The 16,408-nt window shown below is 45.7% G+C and overlaps 1 protein-coding gene across 1 annotated transcript in view; it reads right to left on the minus strand.

Moving 5' to 3' along the window:
• Pdpk1 (3-phosphoinositide dependent protein kinase 1) overlaps positions 1-15,120 on the minus strand; it is a 72,147-nt gene extending 57,027 nt beyond the window's left edge. Inside the window, exon 1 of the mRNA XM_057774630.1 lies at positions 14,979-15,120. Coding sequence (XP_057630613.1) covers positions 14,979-15,002 — 24 coding nt within the window. The 5' untranslated portion in view covers positions 15,003-15,120. The remainder of the gene's footprint in view (positions 1-14,978) is intronic.
• Positions 15,121-16,408: the final 1,288 nt, after the last annotated feature.

Below are 16,408 nucleotides of genomic sequence, written 5' to 3' on the forward strand. Positions count from 1 at the left end.
AAGAAAACCTAACCACAGGTTTCAACAGGCCAGAAGTCCTTTGGTCCTCCACATATGGGGCACTGTTGTAGAGGCCCTAATTATCAACATCCAAAAACAATGTCAGCCTTTCCTCAAAGTACCTCCCCATTATATGCAGTGCTGTTCTATCTTCTTATCTATCCTACCTTTGTGATTGTTATGTGTACATGTGAGTACATGTGGGAATACATGGAAGCCAGAGGCTGTTACTGTTGTGTGTACGTGAGTGCATGTGGGAATGCATGGAAGCCAGAGGCTGTCATTAGGTGTCTTCCTTAATCACTTCAACAGCATTTTTTGAGACAATCTCTCACTAAACCTGGAGCTCACCATCAGGTTACTGGCTGACCAATGAGCTATGGGGATTGGCCTGTCTCCGCCTTCCCAGCACTGGGGTCACAGATGCTTGCCTGACTTTTACATGGATGCTAGGAACATCCTACATGTTACAACTCAAGTCCTCATGCTTGAGTGGCACGTATTTTCCTGAATGAGATCCTAACCCCTAATTTCTACCTCCCTACCATCTACTGATGCCATGTGGAGAAAAGACTGTACAGATCAGTGGTTCTCAACCTGTGGGTCAGGACCCCTGGAGATTTGAATGACCCTTATATGGGGGGTTGCGTGTCAAATATTTACATTTCAATTCTTAACAGTAGCAAAATCAGTTATGAAGTAACAATGAAATAATTTTATGGTTGGGGGGTCAGCACAACATGAGGAACTGTATTAAAGGGTTGCAGCATTAGAAAGGTTGAGAACCACTGCTGCAGACTGAAGCAAACAAAGTTCTGCCTTTTCTGACATGCCTATCTCCAAGTTCTGTACCTGAAGAAATTCCACACTTGGTTCAATCTTTAAAAAAAAAAAAAAAAACAGAAAGGTGGACATAGTAACATGTGCCTATAATCCCAGCTACTAAAAGGCTGAGGAAGAAAACTGAGTTGAAGGGGAAGGGGAGGGGAGAGGGAGGTGAGGGAAGGGGAGGGAAGGAAGAAGAGGAGGAGGAGGAGAAGTCTCAGCAGGTAAATGAACTTTAACCTTTCCTTTCAACTGAGTTCAATTTCAGGATACATTTGGCAGAAGGAAAGAAATGACTCAGAGAAGTTGTCCTCTGACCTCTACATATGTACTGTGGCAAACACATGCTCACAACCACATAAAGTAAACAAATAAATAAATGTAACTTAAATTTAATTTTTTGTTTTGTGTTTTTGAAACAGTCTTTCTTCATAGCCCTGGTGTCCTGGAACTTACTCTGTAGACGAGGCTGGCCTTGAACAACTGCCTCTGCCTCCAAAGTGCTAGTATTAAAGGTATACACCACCATGCCTGCTTTAAATTTTTTTTTAGAGAAATCAGTCCTACCACGGAGCTCACACTCATTGCACTATTGGGATGTCTCTGTTCCTACAGTGTCCTACAAGCGCCTAAGCCTGCAAATATTGACTGTCTGGAGAATCTGCACTCCAGGCCAGCTCCAACCTTCACCAGTCAGGAATTCTTCAAATCTCCAGTGTCTTCATCTAGGAGGACATGACTAGATAAGCAGAATAAAAATATCTGTAATAAATGACACACACTGTAAGCATCATTGATCACAGGCTTCATTTTAATAGAGTACAATGAACTTCATCTAACATCATCAGTCATGTGGACATCATGAATCCAAAAAGGATGCAGAAGGCATCTCAGTTCCATAGGGTTCCTTATAATCATCAAATAAGGGGCTGGAAAGATGGCTCAGCATTGCTCTGTTCTTCTAGAGGTCCCAAGTTCAATTTCAAACAACCACATGGTGGTTTATGACCATTTATAGTGGACCTGATGCCCTCTTCTGGTGTGCAGGCATACATATAGACAAAATACTCATACATAAACAAACAAAAAAAAAAGCCAGGTGGTGGTACATGCATTTAATCACAGCACTCAGGAGGCAGAGGCAGGCAATCTCTTTGAGTTGAAGAGATTGGAATACAGAGTGAGTTCTGGACAGCCAAAGCTACACAAAGAAATTCTGTCTTGAAAAACCAAAAAGAAAAAGAAAGAAAGAAAATCAGACAAATCCAGATTATGGGAAATAAGATACCTGACCAGTATTCTCCCCAAAAGGAATAAAAGATCATAAAAAAAAAAAAATTAGGAAAATCACAGGGTCTCTTTTTTTGAGAGAGGGTCTCTCTGTAGCCTTCGCTGTCCTAAAACTCACTATGTAAAGACCAGGTTGCCCTGAACCTACAGAGATCTGTGTGCCTCTACCTCCCTGCTAGGATTAAGGACATACATCTTGCTTCCCATTCCTACTTATTTTTAATTTCTATTTATGTGGGGTGTGTGTGTGTGTGTGTGTGCAGCGGGGGGGGGGGGCATGCCACAAAACACATGTGGAAACCAGAGGACAATTTTGTGACGTCTGATCTCTCCTTCAACCTTTACATACAAAAAAATGTAATTTAGAATTAAAATAACAGTGGCTTTGTGTAGAAACTATCTTGATAACTTGAAAAGACTTTGGGTCAATATTCAATAACTAATTTGAATATATGACTACTAAAAGAATATACTTGAAAAAGAAAAAAGGTGTAGTATGAATTTTTCTTTTTGTAATGTCTCTCAATGCAGCCCAGGCAGGCTTGCCTCCAACTCACACTCCTACTACCTCCAGAGAACTGGAATTAAAGGCATGAACCATTATACCAGGCTTATTTTATTCTTAGGAAATTTTATTTCATAAATATTTGGCTTGAATGTATATCTGTGCTGAGAACTGGACCTAGGTCCTCTGGAAAATCACCCAGTGCTCTTAGCTGCTCCCAGCCCCAGTATTTTTTGGTGGGGGGGGAATTGTCTTTACAAACAGGGTTTCTCTCTGTAGCCCTGGCTGTCCTGGAACTCACTCTGTAGACCACGTTGGCCTCAACCTCAGAGATCCATCTGCCTCTGCCTCTGCCTCCAGAGTGTTGGGATTAAAGGTGTGCACCACCACCATCTGGCAGTGACCAACTTCTTTAGCTTATATTGTCGAATGATCTGAGTCTGCAAATAAACCCAGTCTCCACGCAAATAAGCTAACCAACAAGCAAGGTTTGCCTGATCTTCCCAACCTGCATACAACAGTTCTTGCAACTAAAAACTTTCTCCACTCTTGGCCATGTTCCTCCCCAGGCAAACCAAATTGCCCTCCCCTCTCTTCCTTGGGATGTCCCTCTCCATCTACTGCATCCACCTTGGGGACTTTCCAGCAGACCCTCTAGAGCTGCTCCAAGAAGGTTGAACCTTTCTGCCAGAACACCATTCTTGCCAGTCATAAACCACCTAAATACCAGACTGTTGACCTTTTCCTTCAGGTCATGGGACAGTCAGTGGTTAGCCAGTCTCACAAGAAACAAACACCAAGGAAGCCATCTCCTAAACAGAAATGTTTCTCACCCAAGAGTTTTTTCAGGCGAGGAGCATGAAGTCCATCTTGTTCATGACCACTTCTTAAACTATCCACCAGACACCCCCCGCTTGCCCTTCTGATCCAGACATAGTGCTCAGTGCCAACAGCATCTGTACAGGATAGGCTAAACCTTAAAACAAAACAGCACCACTTAGGCCATGAGGCAAGCAAGCTGGCTTTCTTTCTTTCTAAACTAAGAATAAAAAGAATCCATAAATAAATTCTATATTTAGATATACAGTTTTAAAAAACTGTGTATCTGATAATAATCAGCTATGTACATATAATTCATAGAAGGCTATAATTTGGACCAATGAAAAAACCATGAAAGAAAAATATCAAACTGTAGCAAGAAAAAAATGAGTTGATAATAGAAAAAACATTCAATAAATGCTGTGAATTTCTGTGATGGTGCACAGAGTAAGCAACACATTTTCTTTATCTGGGTCCAGAATAAGCCACGGTACACTTGGAGGAGATGTAGGATGGCTAAGTGCCCACATTCAATGGGAAGTTAGAAAACAGCAGTCAGGTCAGGAATGAGCAGCTATCATGCTTCTAAGATTCCAACTTCCCTATAATCTGGCTGCTGTGGCTATGCAGAGCAAACCTTCCTAAGGAAGGGCTAAACAAAGCCAGGGCTCAGACAATTCTCCCAAGGTGGTTCTGCTCCCATCAGTATCTTAAGTAAAGGTCCACGTGATGGTACTGCACAACAGCCAGTATTAACATGCTAGCTCTGACATAGCCTCCCTAGGATGATGAGGCTCTCAGCATTCACTCATTGCACATCATGCATGGGCACATAGCAGAAAACCCTGAACTAAAGTGGGCTGTTCTGTAGCTTAAGTGCTAGGACACAATCACCACCACCACCCTACACCAAGACCACCAACAGCACAAATATCCTGGGAATGTAGCTGCGGCTCTGTAGGTGACTGTCCCTACCCACAGAACTCACCCTGGAAATCAGAGTCAAGACAAGCCCAGGGAAAAGACCTTTGGGACTCTGCCCCAAAGTAGGAGAGTCCAGAGCAAGCCCTGTACTATACTATTAAGGAAGGTAGGTAGCTTTAAGGGACACAGGGTAAACCAATCCTAAGGATCTAGAAGAAAACAGCCTTTCTACAGAAGTAGGGAGCTTGGACTGGCATCTCTGAGGCTCTTCTACAGAAACTGAGGGAGCACTTGTGTGAGGACAGTGATCCAACCACACCTCACCAACTAAGACTGCAGCTTCAGCTCATGACACTGGTGCTCAGTGGTAAATTCAGCTAATCTCGATTTTTATCTAACATTTGATGGTCAGAACTTCCTAGAACTTTAGTGTACAAAGTAAACAAAAATTTAGAAATTCCACTTTTCAAGGGTCAGGTAATTTCTGATGAATGGGGGGAAAAATGAGAAACAAAAAACAACCAAGATGATAGAGAGATACTAAAATGACCATGTCATCTGGTGGTTCAGAATTCAGTTCTAGATCTAGTTCTTCATGGTGTGGCCATAAAGGACCAGGACACTCTTATTTTGAGGAAGGGAACTACAAAGACTGATATGGACGTGACCGAGCATGAGAGCCATATGAGGGCACTGATGTTCTAAGCAGAAGATACTTCCCTCTCAGTTCCAGAGTTGGGCTATCAAGCACTGTCCACCAAGGGCATGCACCCTAATATCACCACAGCCAAAGCTCTGCTCAGATGCAACTGACTGACCCAGTGCAAACCTTCCATAATCAAGGAGCCAAAAACCCAAACCCTCTGTGCAGATAAGTGTAAGGTATCACCCTGCCATCATGTTACTTTTAAATTTCAATACAACCAAATGTTCCATCAGTTATGCAAATACCTAGTCTCTCTTCTCAAAGGTGAAACTTGAAACAGAATAAAAATACCATCTTTCTTCATTTATGGTCTTCAGTAACGTCCTAACCAGCTTGCGGAGACAGCTAAGTAGATAAAGCACTAGTCAAGCAGAGTTTGGATCCCCAGCACCCACATAAAAAGCTGAGCAGATGTGGTAGAAAACATGAAATCCCAGCACTCAGAAGGCAGAGACAAGGGATCTCCAGCACAAGCTGCCTATCTAAAGCAGCTGGAATTGGCAAGTTCAGCAAGAGACACTGTCTGAACAATGATTGAGAAGACACCCATTAACTCTGAACCTCCTACACATGTACATGTACTCATTCACACACATTATGCACAATTACACATACAAAATACATACAAAAATTTAAATGTCCTAAACCTATAAAGAACCTATATTCCAATACTACTTTGAAGTTGACTTTTGTTTTGTTGTTGCTGCTGTTATTGTCTGGTAATCCTAAAAGGCAAAGTAGTTCTCTTGCATCAGCCTCCTGAATGCTGGAATTAGAGCTATATACCACAATATCGACAGTTTTGTGCTGAAATTAAGTTATTTATGATTAGCAAACGTTTTCAGAGTATAAAAATATCAAACGAGGCTGGAGATATGGATAAGAGCACTGACTGATCTTCCAGAGGACTCAGGTTCAATTCTCTGCACCGACATGGCAGCTTATAACTGTATGTAACTCCAGTTCCTGGGGATCCGACACCCTCATATAGACATACATGCAGGCAAAATATGAATGCAAATGAAATAAAAATAAATATTAAAAAAAAAAATCAAACCAGCCAGGTGTGGTGGCTCATGCCTTTAATCCCAGCACTTGGGAGGCAGAGGCAGGTGGATCTCTGATTTTGAGGTCAGTCTGGTCTACAGAGAAGAATTTCAGGACAGTTAGTGCTACAGAGAAACCTCATCTCAAAAACAACAAACAAAAATAACAAATTGAAACCCCATTCACTAGAGGTATGGGGTACATTGGGGCAGGGCACATTTCAGAGTAGAGAAAGCTGATAAGGGCTGACTCTTAGCCAGGTGATCATGGTCAACATTTACAGTGATACATCACTTTGACAGCAGGCACTGTAGATGAAAATGATACTTCTCCCATGTATTGTCCCCAAGACCCATAACGCTAGTCTAAGCATAAGGACACATATACCAACAGTGGGCATCCAACAATACCTGATCACTGTTCTTCAAAACTAAGGTCAATAGGATACGGTGGTGGCGCGTGCACACAGGTGACAAGAGGCAAGCAGATTTGTGTAAGTTCAAGGCCAGCCTGGTCTACACAGTGAGTTCCAGGAGATTCTGAACTACATAGAGAGACTGTCTCAATACATACATACATACATACATACATACATATATACATACATACATACATACATATATAAAATAGAAACACCACTAAGGTCCTCAAAAACAATGACATATGAGAAACTGACACAGTTACAGCCAAAGAGCCAGCCTATGGAGCATAAGATAAAGTATAATATGTGTAAGTTAGACTCTGAGAAAACAAAAAGAATATTAAGTAAAATTTAGGGGATTCCTTCATACTTGGGAGGCTGAGACAGGCAGACGGCAAATTGTAGGCCAGTTTGGGCCACATAGCAAGACCATGCTTAAAATAAATGAATAAATGAGTGAGTGAAAGAATAACAGGGAGGGGAAGTGTTGAGCAATTTGTCTCAGCTGGTAAAGTACTGAGTTCAGATAGACAAAACCCACATACAATGTGAGGAGTGACACCATATCAGCCAGTCTTGCTGAACTGGTGAGCTCCAGGTTCAGTGAAAACACCCTGTCTGAAAATAAGGTAGAGAGCTGGGGAGATAGCTTGGTGGGTAAGGTGCTGTTAGGAGAGGAGAGGACCTGAGTTAGATCCCTGGTAACCAAGTAAAATGCCAGGCATGGTAGTGCATTCCTATAATTTCAGCACTGGCCAGTCACTCTAGCCAAAACAATAAAGCTACCAAACCTCCCATCCCACAGTTAGGAAGGCACATATACACATACAAATGTAAACATACACACACACACACACACACACATGCAAAAAAGAAGGGGAATGTAGAGTGGGGAAGAGAGAGAAAGAAAATGGAGGGGGGAGAAAGAGAAGGACTAGGGAGATGAATAAATCAGTAAAGTGCTTGTCATGCAGAGGATGTGAGTTCAATTCCCAGAATCCACATAAAAAAACTGGGTGTGGTGAGTCCCTATTATCTCAACACTGAGGAAGTTCAGACGCGTGGATCCCAGGGGCTTGCTGCCAGTCTAGTTGGTAAACTCCAGGTGAAAGACTTTGTGTCAAAATGCAACGGTGGGTGTCTCTAGAGAAATAATACCAGGAGTTGAATTCTAGAGTGTGTGCATGCGCGCGCGTGCGCGCACGCGCACACGCACACGCACACACACACGGAGAGACAGAGAAGAGAGAAGAAAAAAGAAAAAAAAAAACAAGGTGTAGTACACACCAGAATCCCAGCACTGGGAAAGTTAAGACAAGAGGATCTAGAGTTCCAGGTTAACCTAAAATACATAGCAAGATTCTGCCTTAAGAAAGGCTGGGCAGTGATGGCACACACCTTTAAACCCAGCACTTAGGAGACAGAGGCAGGTGGGTCTCTGTGAGTTCGAGGCCAGCCTGGTCTACAAGAGCTAGTTCCAGGACAGCCAGGGTTGTGACAGAGAAACCTGTCTCAAAAACCCAGAAAAACATAAAAGAGAGAGAGAGAGAAAGAAAGGGATTGGAGAAGCAAAACTGTCCAGTGTTATCACAGGACACCTACCCAGGTATCAAAACCAAGAAGATTGAGTAAGAAAAGAGCAACCTAGAGGTTGTAGGCTTAGAAAGCCAAGGGTACAACAAAGTTTACCTTAGAGAAACAGGCACGGAACATGGAATACGAACCAAGGCTTGGGAAAAGGGCAGCCACCTTGAAGCTGACTGATCAGACAAAATTGTACAGCCACGGGAAATGTATATGAAGGGTCTTCCACTGAGGGGAATTTCTTCAGGCAAAGAGGAAGAACATGAAAAAGACAAGAGGCCACTGAAAACCTGGCAGCCACAAACATCCTGGACATTTGCTTGGGCATGGGCATGTATGTGTGTGCGCGCATGTATATACACAAACACACACACACGCACGCATGCATGCACGCCAAGTGTCTGAGGCATAGACCTTGGGAGAAACAAAATGACAAACCAGGAGAGAAGAGGAGGGGGCACAAGCACTGGCACCCGGAGACCCAACCAGCAAGTCACTGGAGTGTTCCTTAACCAGGAAAGGAAGAAGCCAGAAGAAAAGGGCAATAGGAACACAAAGACGGCAGTGGGCAGCCACATGGATGATAACATGCAAGAGATCGCAACCCTGAACTACAGCCTCCCTCCAATCCACAGGTGCCGCACCTAGGACTAAGGTTCCACAGCAAGGTTCAGAAGATAAAACCACCTTTGCAGGCCCTGTCCCCTACACCCAGTTTAGGTCTCCCATAAACACTAAGAAAAAACTAAAAATTAGCTCAAGCGCCTTCTAACATTTTTTTTTTTTAAATTTTCAAGACAATGTTTCTTTGTGTAGTCCTGGTTGTCGTGGAACTCTGTAGACCAAGCTGGTCTTGAACTCACAGAGCTCTGCCTGCCTCTGACTCCCAAGCGCTGGGAATTAAAGCCTGCGCCACCACTGCCTGGCTCCTTCTCACATTTCTATTGCAGATCAAAGAACGCACTTGGTGAGACTTTTCAGGGAAGATTTGCTCTGATAATCTTACTGACAGTATCCAATATACAGATGCCACTCAGACCTACAATTCCTTCGTGCAGCAATAAACTCAAGCTTCGAAAGAGAAAATCTGTTGAAGAATTAGGGCTTTAACAACAATCTCACTGTAGAGATGTCTCTGGTGGAGTGCATTTTGACCAAAATCTGCTGAGACCTGGGGCTCCTGCAATGAGAAGACCGGTTTTCTTTTCTCTAAGCACACACAAGATACACACCTCTAAAAGGAACATCCTTGGCATCTAGACAGCCCTTCAAACAAGGTCTGTACTATGACTCCCTTCAGAAAGAAAATGACTTGAAACAAACTGGCACAGAGGGTAATGATCTCTCTGTGCAATGAGGGAAACCACCAGGCCCACGAAAACCATTTGCCCACCTTCAACTGGCCTCTTGACAAAACTGCAGAAAGAAACCATATATTCATGTTCAGTAGTGAGCAGAACCTTTAGCACTGGCTATTAACCTAAAACACAACCTTGAATCAGGCACCTTGATAAGGAATCAATCCTTCCCAGTGTGGTCTGTACAAATCCCAGCACTTGGAAAGTGGAGACAGGAGGACCAGAAGTTCAAGGTCATCTTCAGCTACACACTACGTTGACTCCAGCCCAGCATATGAGATTCTATCTTTAAAAACAAAAAGGGAGGGGGTCAGGTGTGGTACTGCATACCTTTAAATCTCAGTATCCAAAGTGGATCTCTGTGAGTTCTAGGTCAGCCTGACTACACAGTGAGTTCCAAGGTCAGCCAGTGCTGCACAGTGAGACCCTTTCTCAACAGATAGTAAATAAATTTGTTCATAACAAATTATCTGTTTTTGTTTGGTTGGTTTGGTTTTTCGAGACAGGGTTTTTCTCTCTGTAGCTTTGGAGCCTGTCCTAGATCTCGCTCTGTAACCAGGCTGGCCTTGAACTCACAGAAATCCACTTGCCTCTATTTCCCCAGTGCTGTGATTAAAGACGCCACCACCATCAACTGGCCTTGTTTTTTTTTTTTTTTTTTTATTAAAAAACATTTTTTATGCGTACGGGTGTTTTGTCTACATGTAAGTCTGTGCACCACTTGTGTACCTGCTACCCAAGAAAGTCGGACAGGACTTTAGACTCCCTGGAACTGAGATTCCAGATGGTTGTGACCTGCCATGTGGGTGCTGGGAATTGAACCTAGGTCCTCTGAAGAGCAGCTAGTGTTTTTAATTGCAGAGCCATCTCTTCAGCTCTTTAAGTATCGTTCTTAGCACATTAAAACAATTTGCAATGTCTCAGAGTAAAAAAAAAAATCAACTTTAACATCAAGAAAACTTTCTTGGGCTGGAGAGATGGTTCAGTGGTTAAGAGCATTGCCTGCTCTTCCAAAGGTCCTGAGTTCAATTCCCGGCAACCACATGGTGGCTCACAACCACCTGTAGTGAGGGCCTGCAGACATACACACAGACAGAATATTGTATGCATAATAAATAAATAAATAAATAAAAGAAAACTTTCTGGATTAACAATAAAAACAGACTTTCTATGAGTATACAAATGCAAACAAAGGTCGGGTACCAAAGCTGCATCCAACAGCTATCCCAATTCCAAACAGCCCTTTCTTACCACAGAGAGAACACATCCCTATAACTCTAAGAAAGGGCTCACTGCCTCTGATCTAACAGCTGGAGACTGAACATACAACCTGTTCACAACATTCAAGTAACTTTAAAAAGGTTTGGCATCACACCAAACAAGTGAGCAACGTGATCCAGTCACAGAAGAATGCATGACCGAGAAGATCTGACTGATACATGTCCCAAACTTACAGTTTCCACACAACACTTCCTCCCCCATTGACTTGCCCTTTGAACCTGTCTTCAAAACAACTGCACTGCATACCCCACTGACACCTGTCACCCTACAGACAGGCCTGGGCACACTTGCACCTGCTGAGAAAGTCATTTCTGTACCAGTGTTCCTCTGCAATGACTTACTCTCCTCATAGAACTGAAAACCACACGGGATTCCCGGTCCACTCCACAGAAGACACATTCTGAGGACCACTCTCCGAACACATCACCTCAGTCTCATCCTACAGCACTCCCAGCTCATCACCTTCACATGCCCATCGCTGACTCCTACCAGGGTCAATCAGCTGCCTAAGAGTACCTCAACTCCAGCTCAAGTAGAGATGAGGACACAGGCTGAAAAAGGAGACACATGTCCCCAGGAGTCACCTGTTCCTCTCCCCCAAAACTGTACTGAAAGTAGCCTAGTGTCAAGACCTCCCTTCAGTCCTATATCTCTGCAGACAGCTGCTAACTAATATCCTCCTCATATAATCCATGTCAGAAACATTTTTTAAAAAGTGCTCAAAGGTTAAGAGTACTCCTTGCTTTTCCTTGGGACCCTAATTTAGTTCCTGGCACCTATATCAGGTGGTTCATAACCACCTGTAACTCAAGCTCCAGGGGATCTGAGACCCTCTCCTGGCCTTTGAGAGCACCCACGATCATACGGGACTTACACACACATAAATATATATGTATATACATATATATATATGTATAAACATATAAACAAATAAATATAAAGAAAAAAGGAAACATAAAACAGGTCCTTGATTCCATCTCTTATGGGGACCTTGCCTTGCCTGCAGGGTCTCCACTGGAGATGAAAATGCATCCTATTCCATGACAAGAACGCTCCTCACAGCCTGGATGTGGCACAGCCTGAAGAGATGACTCTGAAGTTAAGAGCACTTTTTGCTCTTCCAGAGAACAGGGGTCAGGTTCCCAGCATTTATGGTGGCTAACAACCATCTATAACTACAGTTCCAGAGGATCTGACACCCTCTTTTGGCCTTCAAAGGCACTACACAACATGATGTACAGACAAGCATGCACACATACATATAAAATAAAAACCATTTTGCTTTTTGAGGCAGGGTTTCTCTGTGTAGCCCTGGCATGTGTCACCACAGCCCAGCTAAAAATAAATCTTAAAAAAAAAAAAAAAAAGAAAAGCCAGGAGGTGATGGTGCACATCTTTAATCCCACACTTGAGAGGCAGAAGGCAGAGGCTGGCGGATCTCTGAGTTCCAATTTGGCCAAGAATACAGAGAAACCCTGTGGGTGTGGGGGTAAGAAATGTGTTAAGGCCTAGTTGTGGCACACCTTTAATCCCAGCACGAGGGAAGCAGGTAGATCTCTGTGAGTTCAAGGTCATCCTGGTCCACGTAGCAAGTTCCAGGCCAACTTTAAAAAAAAATTTTTTTGATGCCGGGCGGTGGTGGCGCACGCCTTTAATCCCAGCACTTGGGAGGCAGAGGCAGGTGGATCTCTGTGAGTTCGAGACCAGCCTGGTCTACAAGAGCTAGTTCCAGGACAGGCTCCAAAACCACAGAGAAACCCTGTCTCGAAAAACCAAAAAAAAAAAAAATTTTTTTTTGGATAATTTGAAAATCTGAAGCCACTTTTTTGCATGCTTTCTAAATTTCCCTGACAGATGCAGCACCCCTTGGAAAACCTAAAGCACCTTAAATTCTCCTCAATCCCCATGTCTCCTCTGACCAAACCACATCTCTTTTTTCCAAAAGGGAGGTCTCCAAGCCTCACCCCAGCAGAGTACCAGCTCTCAATAAGGGCAAACCACACAGAGCTTCTTCTAAGTAGGTGTTTTCTGACAGGACACAACATTTCAAAGAATGTGGTCATCTGCCCAAAGAAATATAATGTCCCTCTTCCTCCGATATGGCATAGTTATACTTAGGAGGCTCAAGCTCCAGGAAGACACTCTGGCCAGCGGCACTGAGGACTTTCTCACTCCCTAAACTGCCCACAGAGCCTCCCCTGGAAGATCCTCACATGACAGACAGGGAGACACTGGATTCTCTGCCCAAAACCAATCTGTTACTTATGAGTCATGTACTTGACCTCTCTTACCTTAGTTTTCTCACCTGTAAAATGGGAATATTATCTACCTCACAACACAATATGAATAAAGTATGTCTAAACATCTGCCTTGAAGAGCTCAATAAATGGTACTTAAAAAGTCTGGTCCACCTTAAGGGCAGACTGAGCTAGGCCTATTTCCACAGCCTCAAGTCATATTGTTGGCTTTACAAGTGTGAAGGCTTTGAGGAAGGTTAATTGAGACAGTGTCAGCATGCCAGGTTAAAGTTCAAATGCAAATACACTTTAACCATGCAAATCTTCCAGTCCTCAAGGAAAAGCCATCATGGGAGTCATCTCTGTCATTCCAAACAGGAAACAAGGCATAGTCTCATATGTGGGGGGACTCTAGATGACAAGGATGCAAGGCCTAGTTCTCACTTTCTTATGGAGAAGTCTATCACTTATTCTGTAACTCTCTTCTGCTCACTAGATTATACAGTGCTTTCAACACTGAAAAAGCTGCCTGGTATCAAATGCCCATCATGGAAGTACCAAGACCACGGGAGAAAATACAATTTTCCTCTGCAGAGACACCATCAAATACACCTTATACACTGCAACAGCATCATGCTGTAAAAGTTCACTTCATAAGCATCCACGACACTGTCACTCCGACTTCCACGACTCGTGTTTTTGCCTGCTAGCCCAAGCGCCCCGGGGTAAAGACACAAGTGTTGCAACACCCTTTTGCCTTTCACCATTTTTCTCAACGGGATAGGTCCTCCTCCTTTTAGAACTTGGATTAATTATCACCCATCTCTACAAGGGGAGGCTATAACTTGGAAGCCCACAGATGAACTGCACAAGGCTCAAGAGCATCCAGTAGCCACAAAATTCAGAGCAGCTGTGCACGCTTCTCAACCCGGGCCCATACTTTCAGATTCTCAAAGGGGCTCCTGACCCTCTAGAAACATTTAAAAGCCACTACCACAGCCGCAGCCGAGACCATACTGGAGCAAGTGAGTTTCTTGAGTCCGCCTGAGTAAAGAGATCTACAACTCCCTTCCCGCCCCACCCCACCCACAAGGAAGGTAGGGGGAAGGATCGAGCCCAAGAGCTCTGAATGTACAGGGCAAGCAGGTGGCCGCTAACGACAGTCCTAGCCCAAGGGGGGGGGGGGGCGTCTGCCTTTGAACCAAAGTTTGCTAGGTGTCTGACATTCCATCAGCCACCTCATATCGCACACAAGGTGGACGTGCTGATCCACCTTGAGCTTCAGAACTCTAAACAGAAACTACAACTACGGATACTTTTAATAACACAGAGAAAACAGAAACATTTCACCCAACAAGTGGTTAGTTTTGTTTGTTTTTTTTTTCCCCCTCTAAAACCCCTCCTCCCTGTCAAACTCAGGCTGCCCTCACTGGGGCCTCTAGGCCCGGCCTCCCAGGGCTTCCCACCTCACTGAGCGCAGAACCACAGGCAAGAGGAGCCCCGAAATGCCCCGCTGACCAGAGTCTGGAGAGGAGCAGCCAGCATCAGGTGTTACAAGCAGAAACTCCCATCGCCTGCTTCCCAAGACCCTCCCCTTCAGGTAAAGGCCAGAGGCTTCTCCTCCGCAGGCCAGACCTCAAGGTAAGCCCAGAGGCTCGGCTCCAGGCTGCGCGGAGCCGAAAACAAACTTTCCAGGCACTTCCACCCCGCCCGGCCGGGTGACACCTCCCGGCCTCCCCCGCCCTCCGCGCCCTGTCAGCGCCCCCGGCTGCCGACGCCAGCCCGAGCCGTGGCCCGCGCTCCCCGCCGCGGCCGAGAGGCACCCTCGGACGGCGCCAGCAGTCCTGCCCGCCGCCCAGCCGCAGGTGAGGCGCCGCCCGGCCCGCGGCACCGGGCCGCCCCGCCTCGCCTAGCAGAACCCGGGCGATCGCCACGCTCCCGGGTAACGGACCGGCGCGCCCTGCAGCCGCCGCGCGCTCACCAGCTGGCTGGTGGTCCTGGCCATGAGCCCCGCTTCGGCGCGGGCGCCTCCCCCGCAGCGTCGCGCTGCTCGGCGCCTCCTCAGCGTCCTCCTCCCCGCGGCGGAGCCCCAGCAATGGCCGCCCTCATCCTGCGCCCGCCCCGTTGCCTGCCGCCCCCAGCGCCACCCCGCCCCCGCGCGACGCTGGGTGGGACTTCCGCGACGCAGACGCCGCTGCCCACGACCATTGGTCAGTATACCTATCACTCGCCTTGGGCCGGGAGTGCCCCGCCCCCGCCCAGGAGCTGCATTTCCGGGTTGGGTCCCGGCGCGCCTGTAGAGGGGGACCGAGCGAGCCAATCCGTGGAGGCGGGGAGGGGCCGGGTCTGGAGCGCCGAGCTGTCATCCGCGTTCCAGGTCAGGTAAACTGAGGCTGGCCGACCAGCCGGCCAAGGCTTGCCTGGGGCAGCAGCAAGGCTGGGCTTGAACCCGCTGCTTGGACTCCTTGAGTTTCTTTGAGTCCCAGCTCACGAATGATCCGTGAGAGCGGTTGAGCTATCCTATTATTGGAAGCAGAAAACAAGCCGCCGTCACTGACAGCCTCGGAAACTGTGCCTATATTTTGGTGGGTGTCTTTTTTCTTTTTGGATGTCTTTGTGAACTTGCTTTTCTTCTTATTTCCTTTTCTCTCAACAGGATCGCACTGTGTAGCCAGACTGGCCTCATACTTGCAGCAATCCTCCTGTCTCAGCCTCCCAACTGCTGAAATTATAGGTGTAAGCCGCCACACCCTGCCTTAGTTATTATTAATAACAATGCTGTTGTTTTATAATTGTGGTGAAAATACAAATTTTACAATCTTTACTTTAGAAAAAAAAATTTGTTGCCGAGCGGAGGTGGCACACGCCTTTAATCCCAGCAATCGGGAGGCAGAGGCTCTGGGGCAGGAGACTCTCTGGGAGTTCAAGGCCAGCCTGGTCTACAGCGCGAGTTCCAGGACAGCCAGGGCTACAGAGAGAAACCCTGTCAGGAAAAAGAAGGAAAAAAAAGAGTTTTGTGCTTTGTGTATAGTGTATGTGTGTGCGCGCTTGTGTGTGCATGCCAGGTATCTTCTATACCATTCTCCCCCTGGAGCTTGCTAATTCTGCTAGGCTAACTGGCCAGTGACACACTTTAATCCCAGCACTTGTGGGGTAGAGGATCTCTGAGTTTGAGGCCAGCCTGATCTACAGAGTGAATTACAGGACAGCCAGGACTACACAGAGAAGCCCTGTCTCAAAAAACAAACAAAAATAAATGGGGCATCTATATCATTCCCCTTCCAAATAAGGCTTCGAGAACGTTGAGAGAGCCGGGCGGTGGTGGCGCACGCCTTTAATCCCAGCACTCGGGAGGCAGAGGCAGGCGGATCTCTGTGAGTTCGAGACCAGCCTGGTCTACAAGAGCTAGTT

Source organism: Chionomys nivalis, chromosome 7 (assembly GCF_950005125.1).
Source record: "Chionomys nivalis chromosome 7, mChiNiv1.1, whole genome shotgun sequence".
Taxonomy (NCBI): Eukaryota; Metazoa; Chordata; class Mammalia; order Rodentia; family Cricetidae; genus Chionomys; species Chionomys nivalis.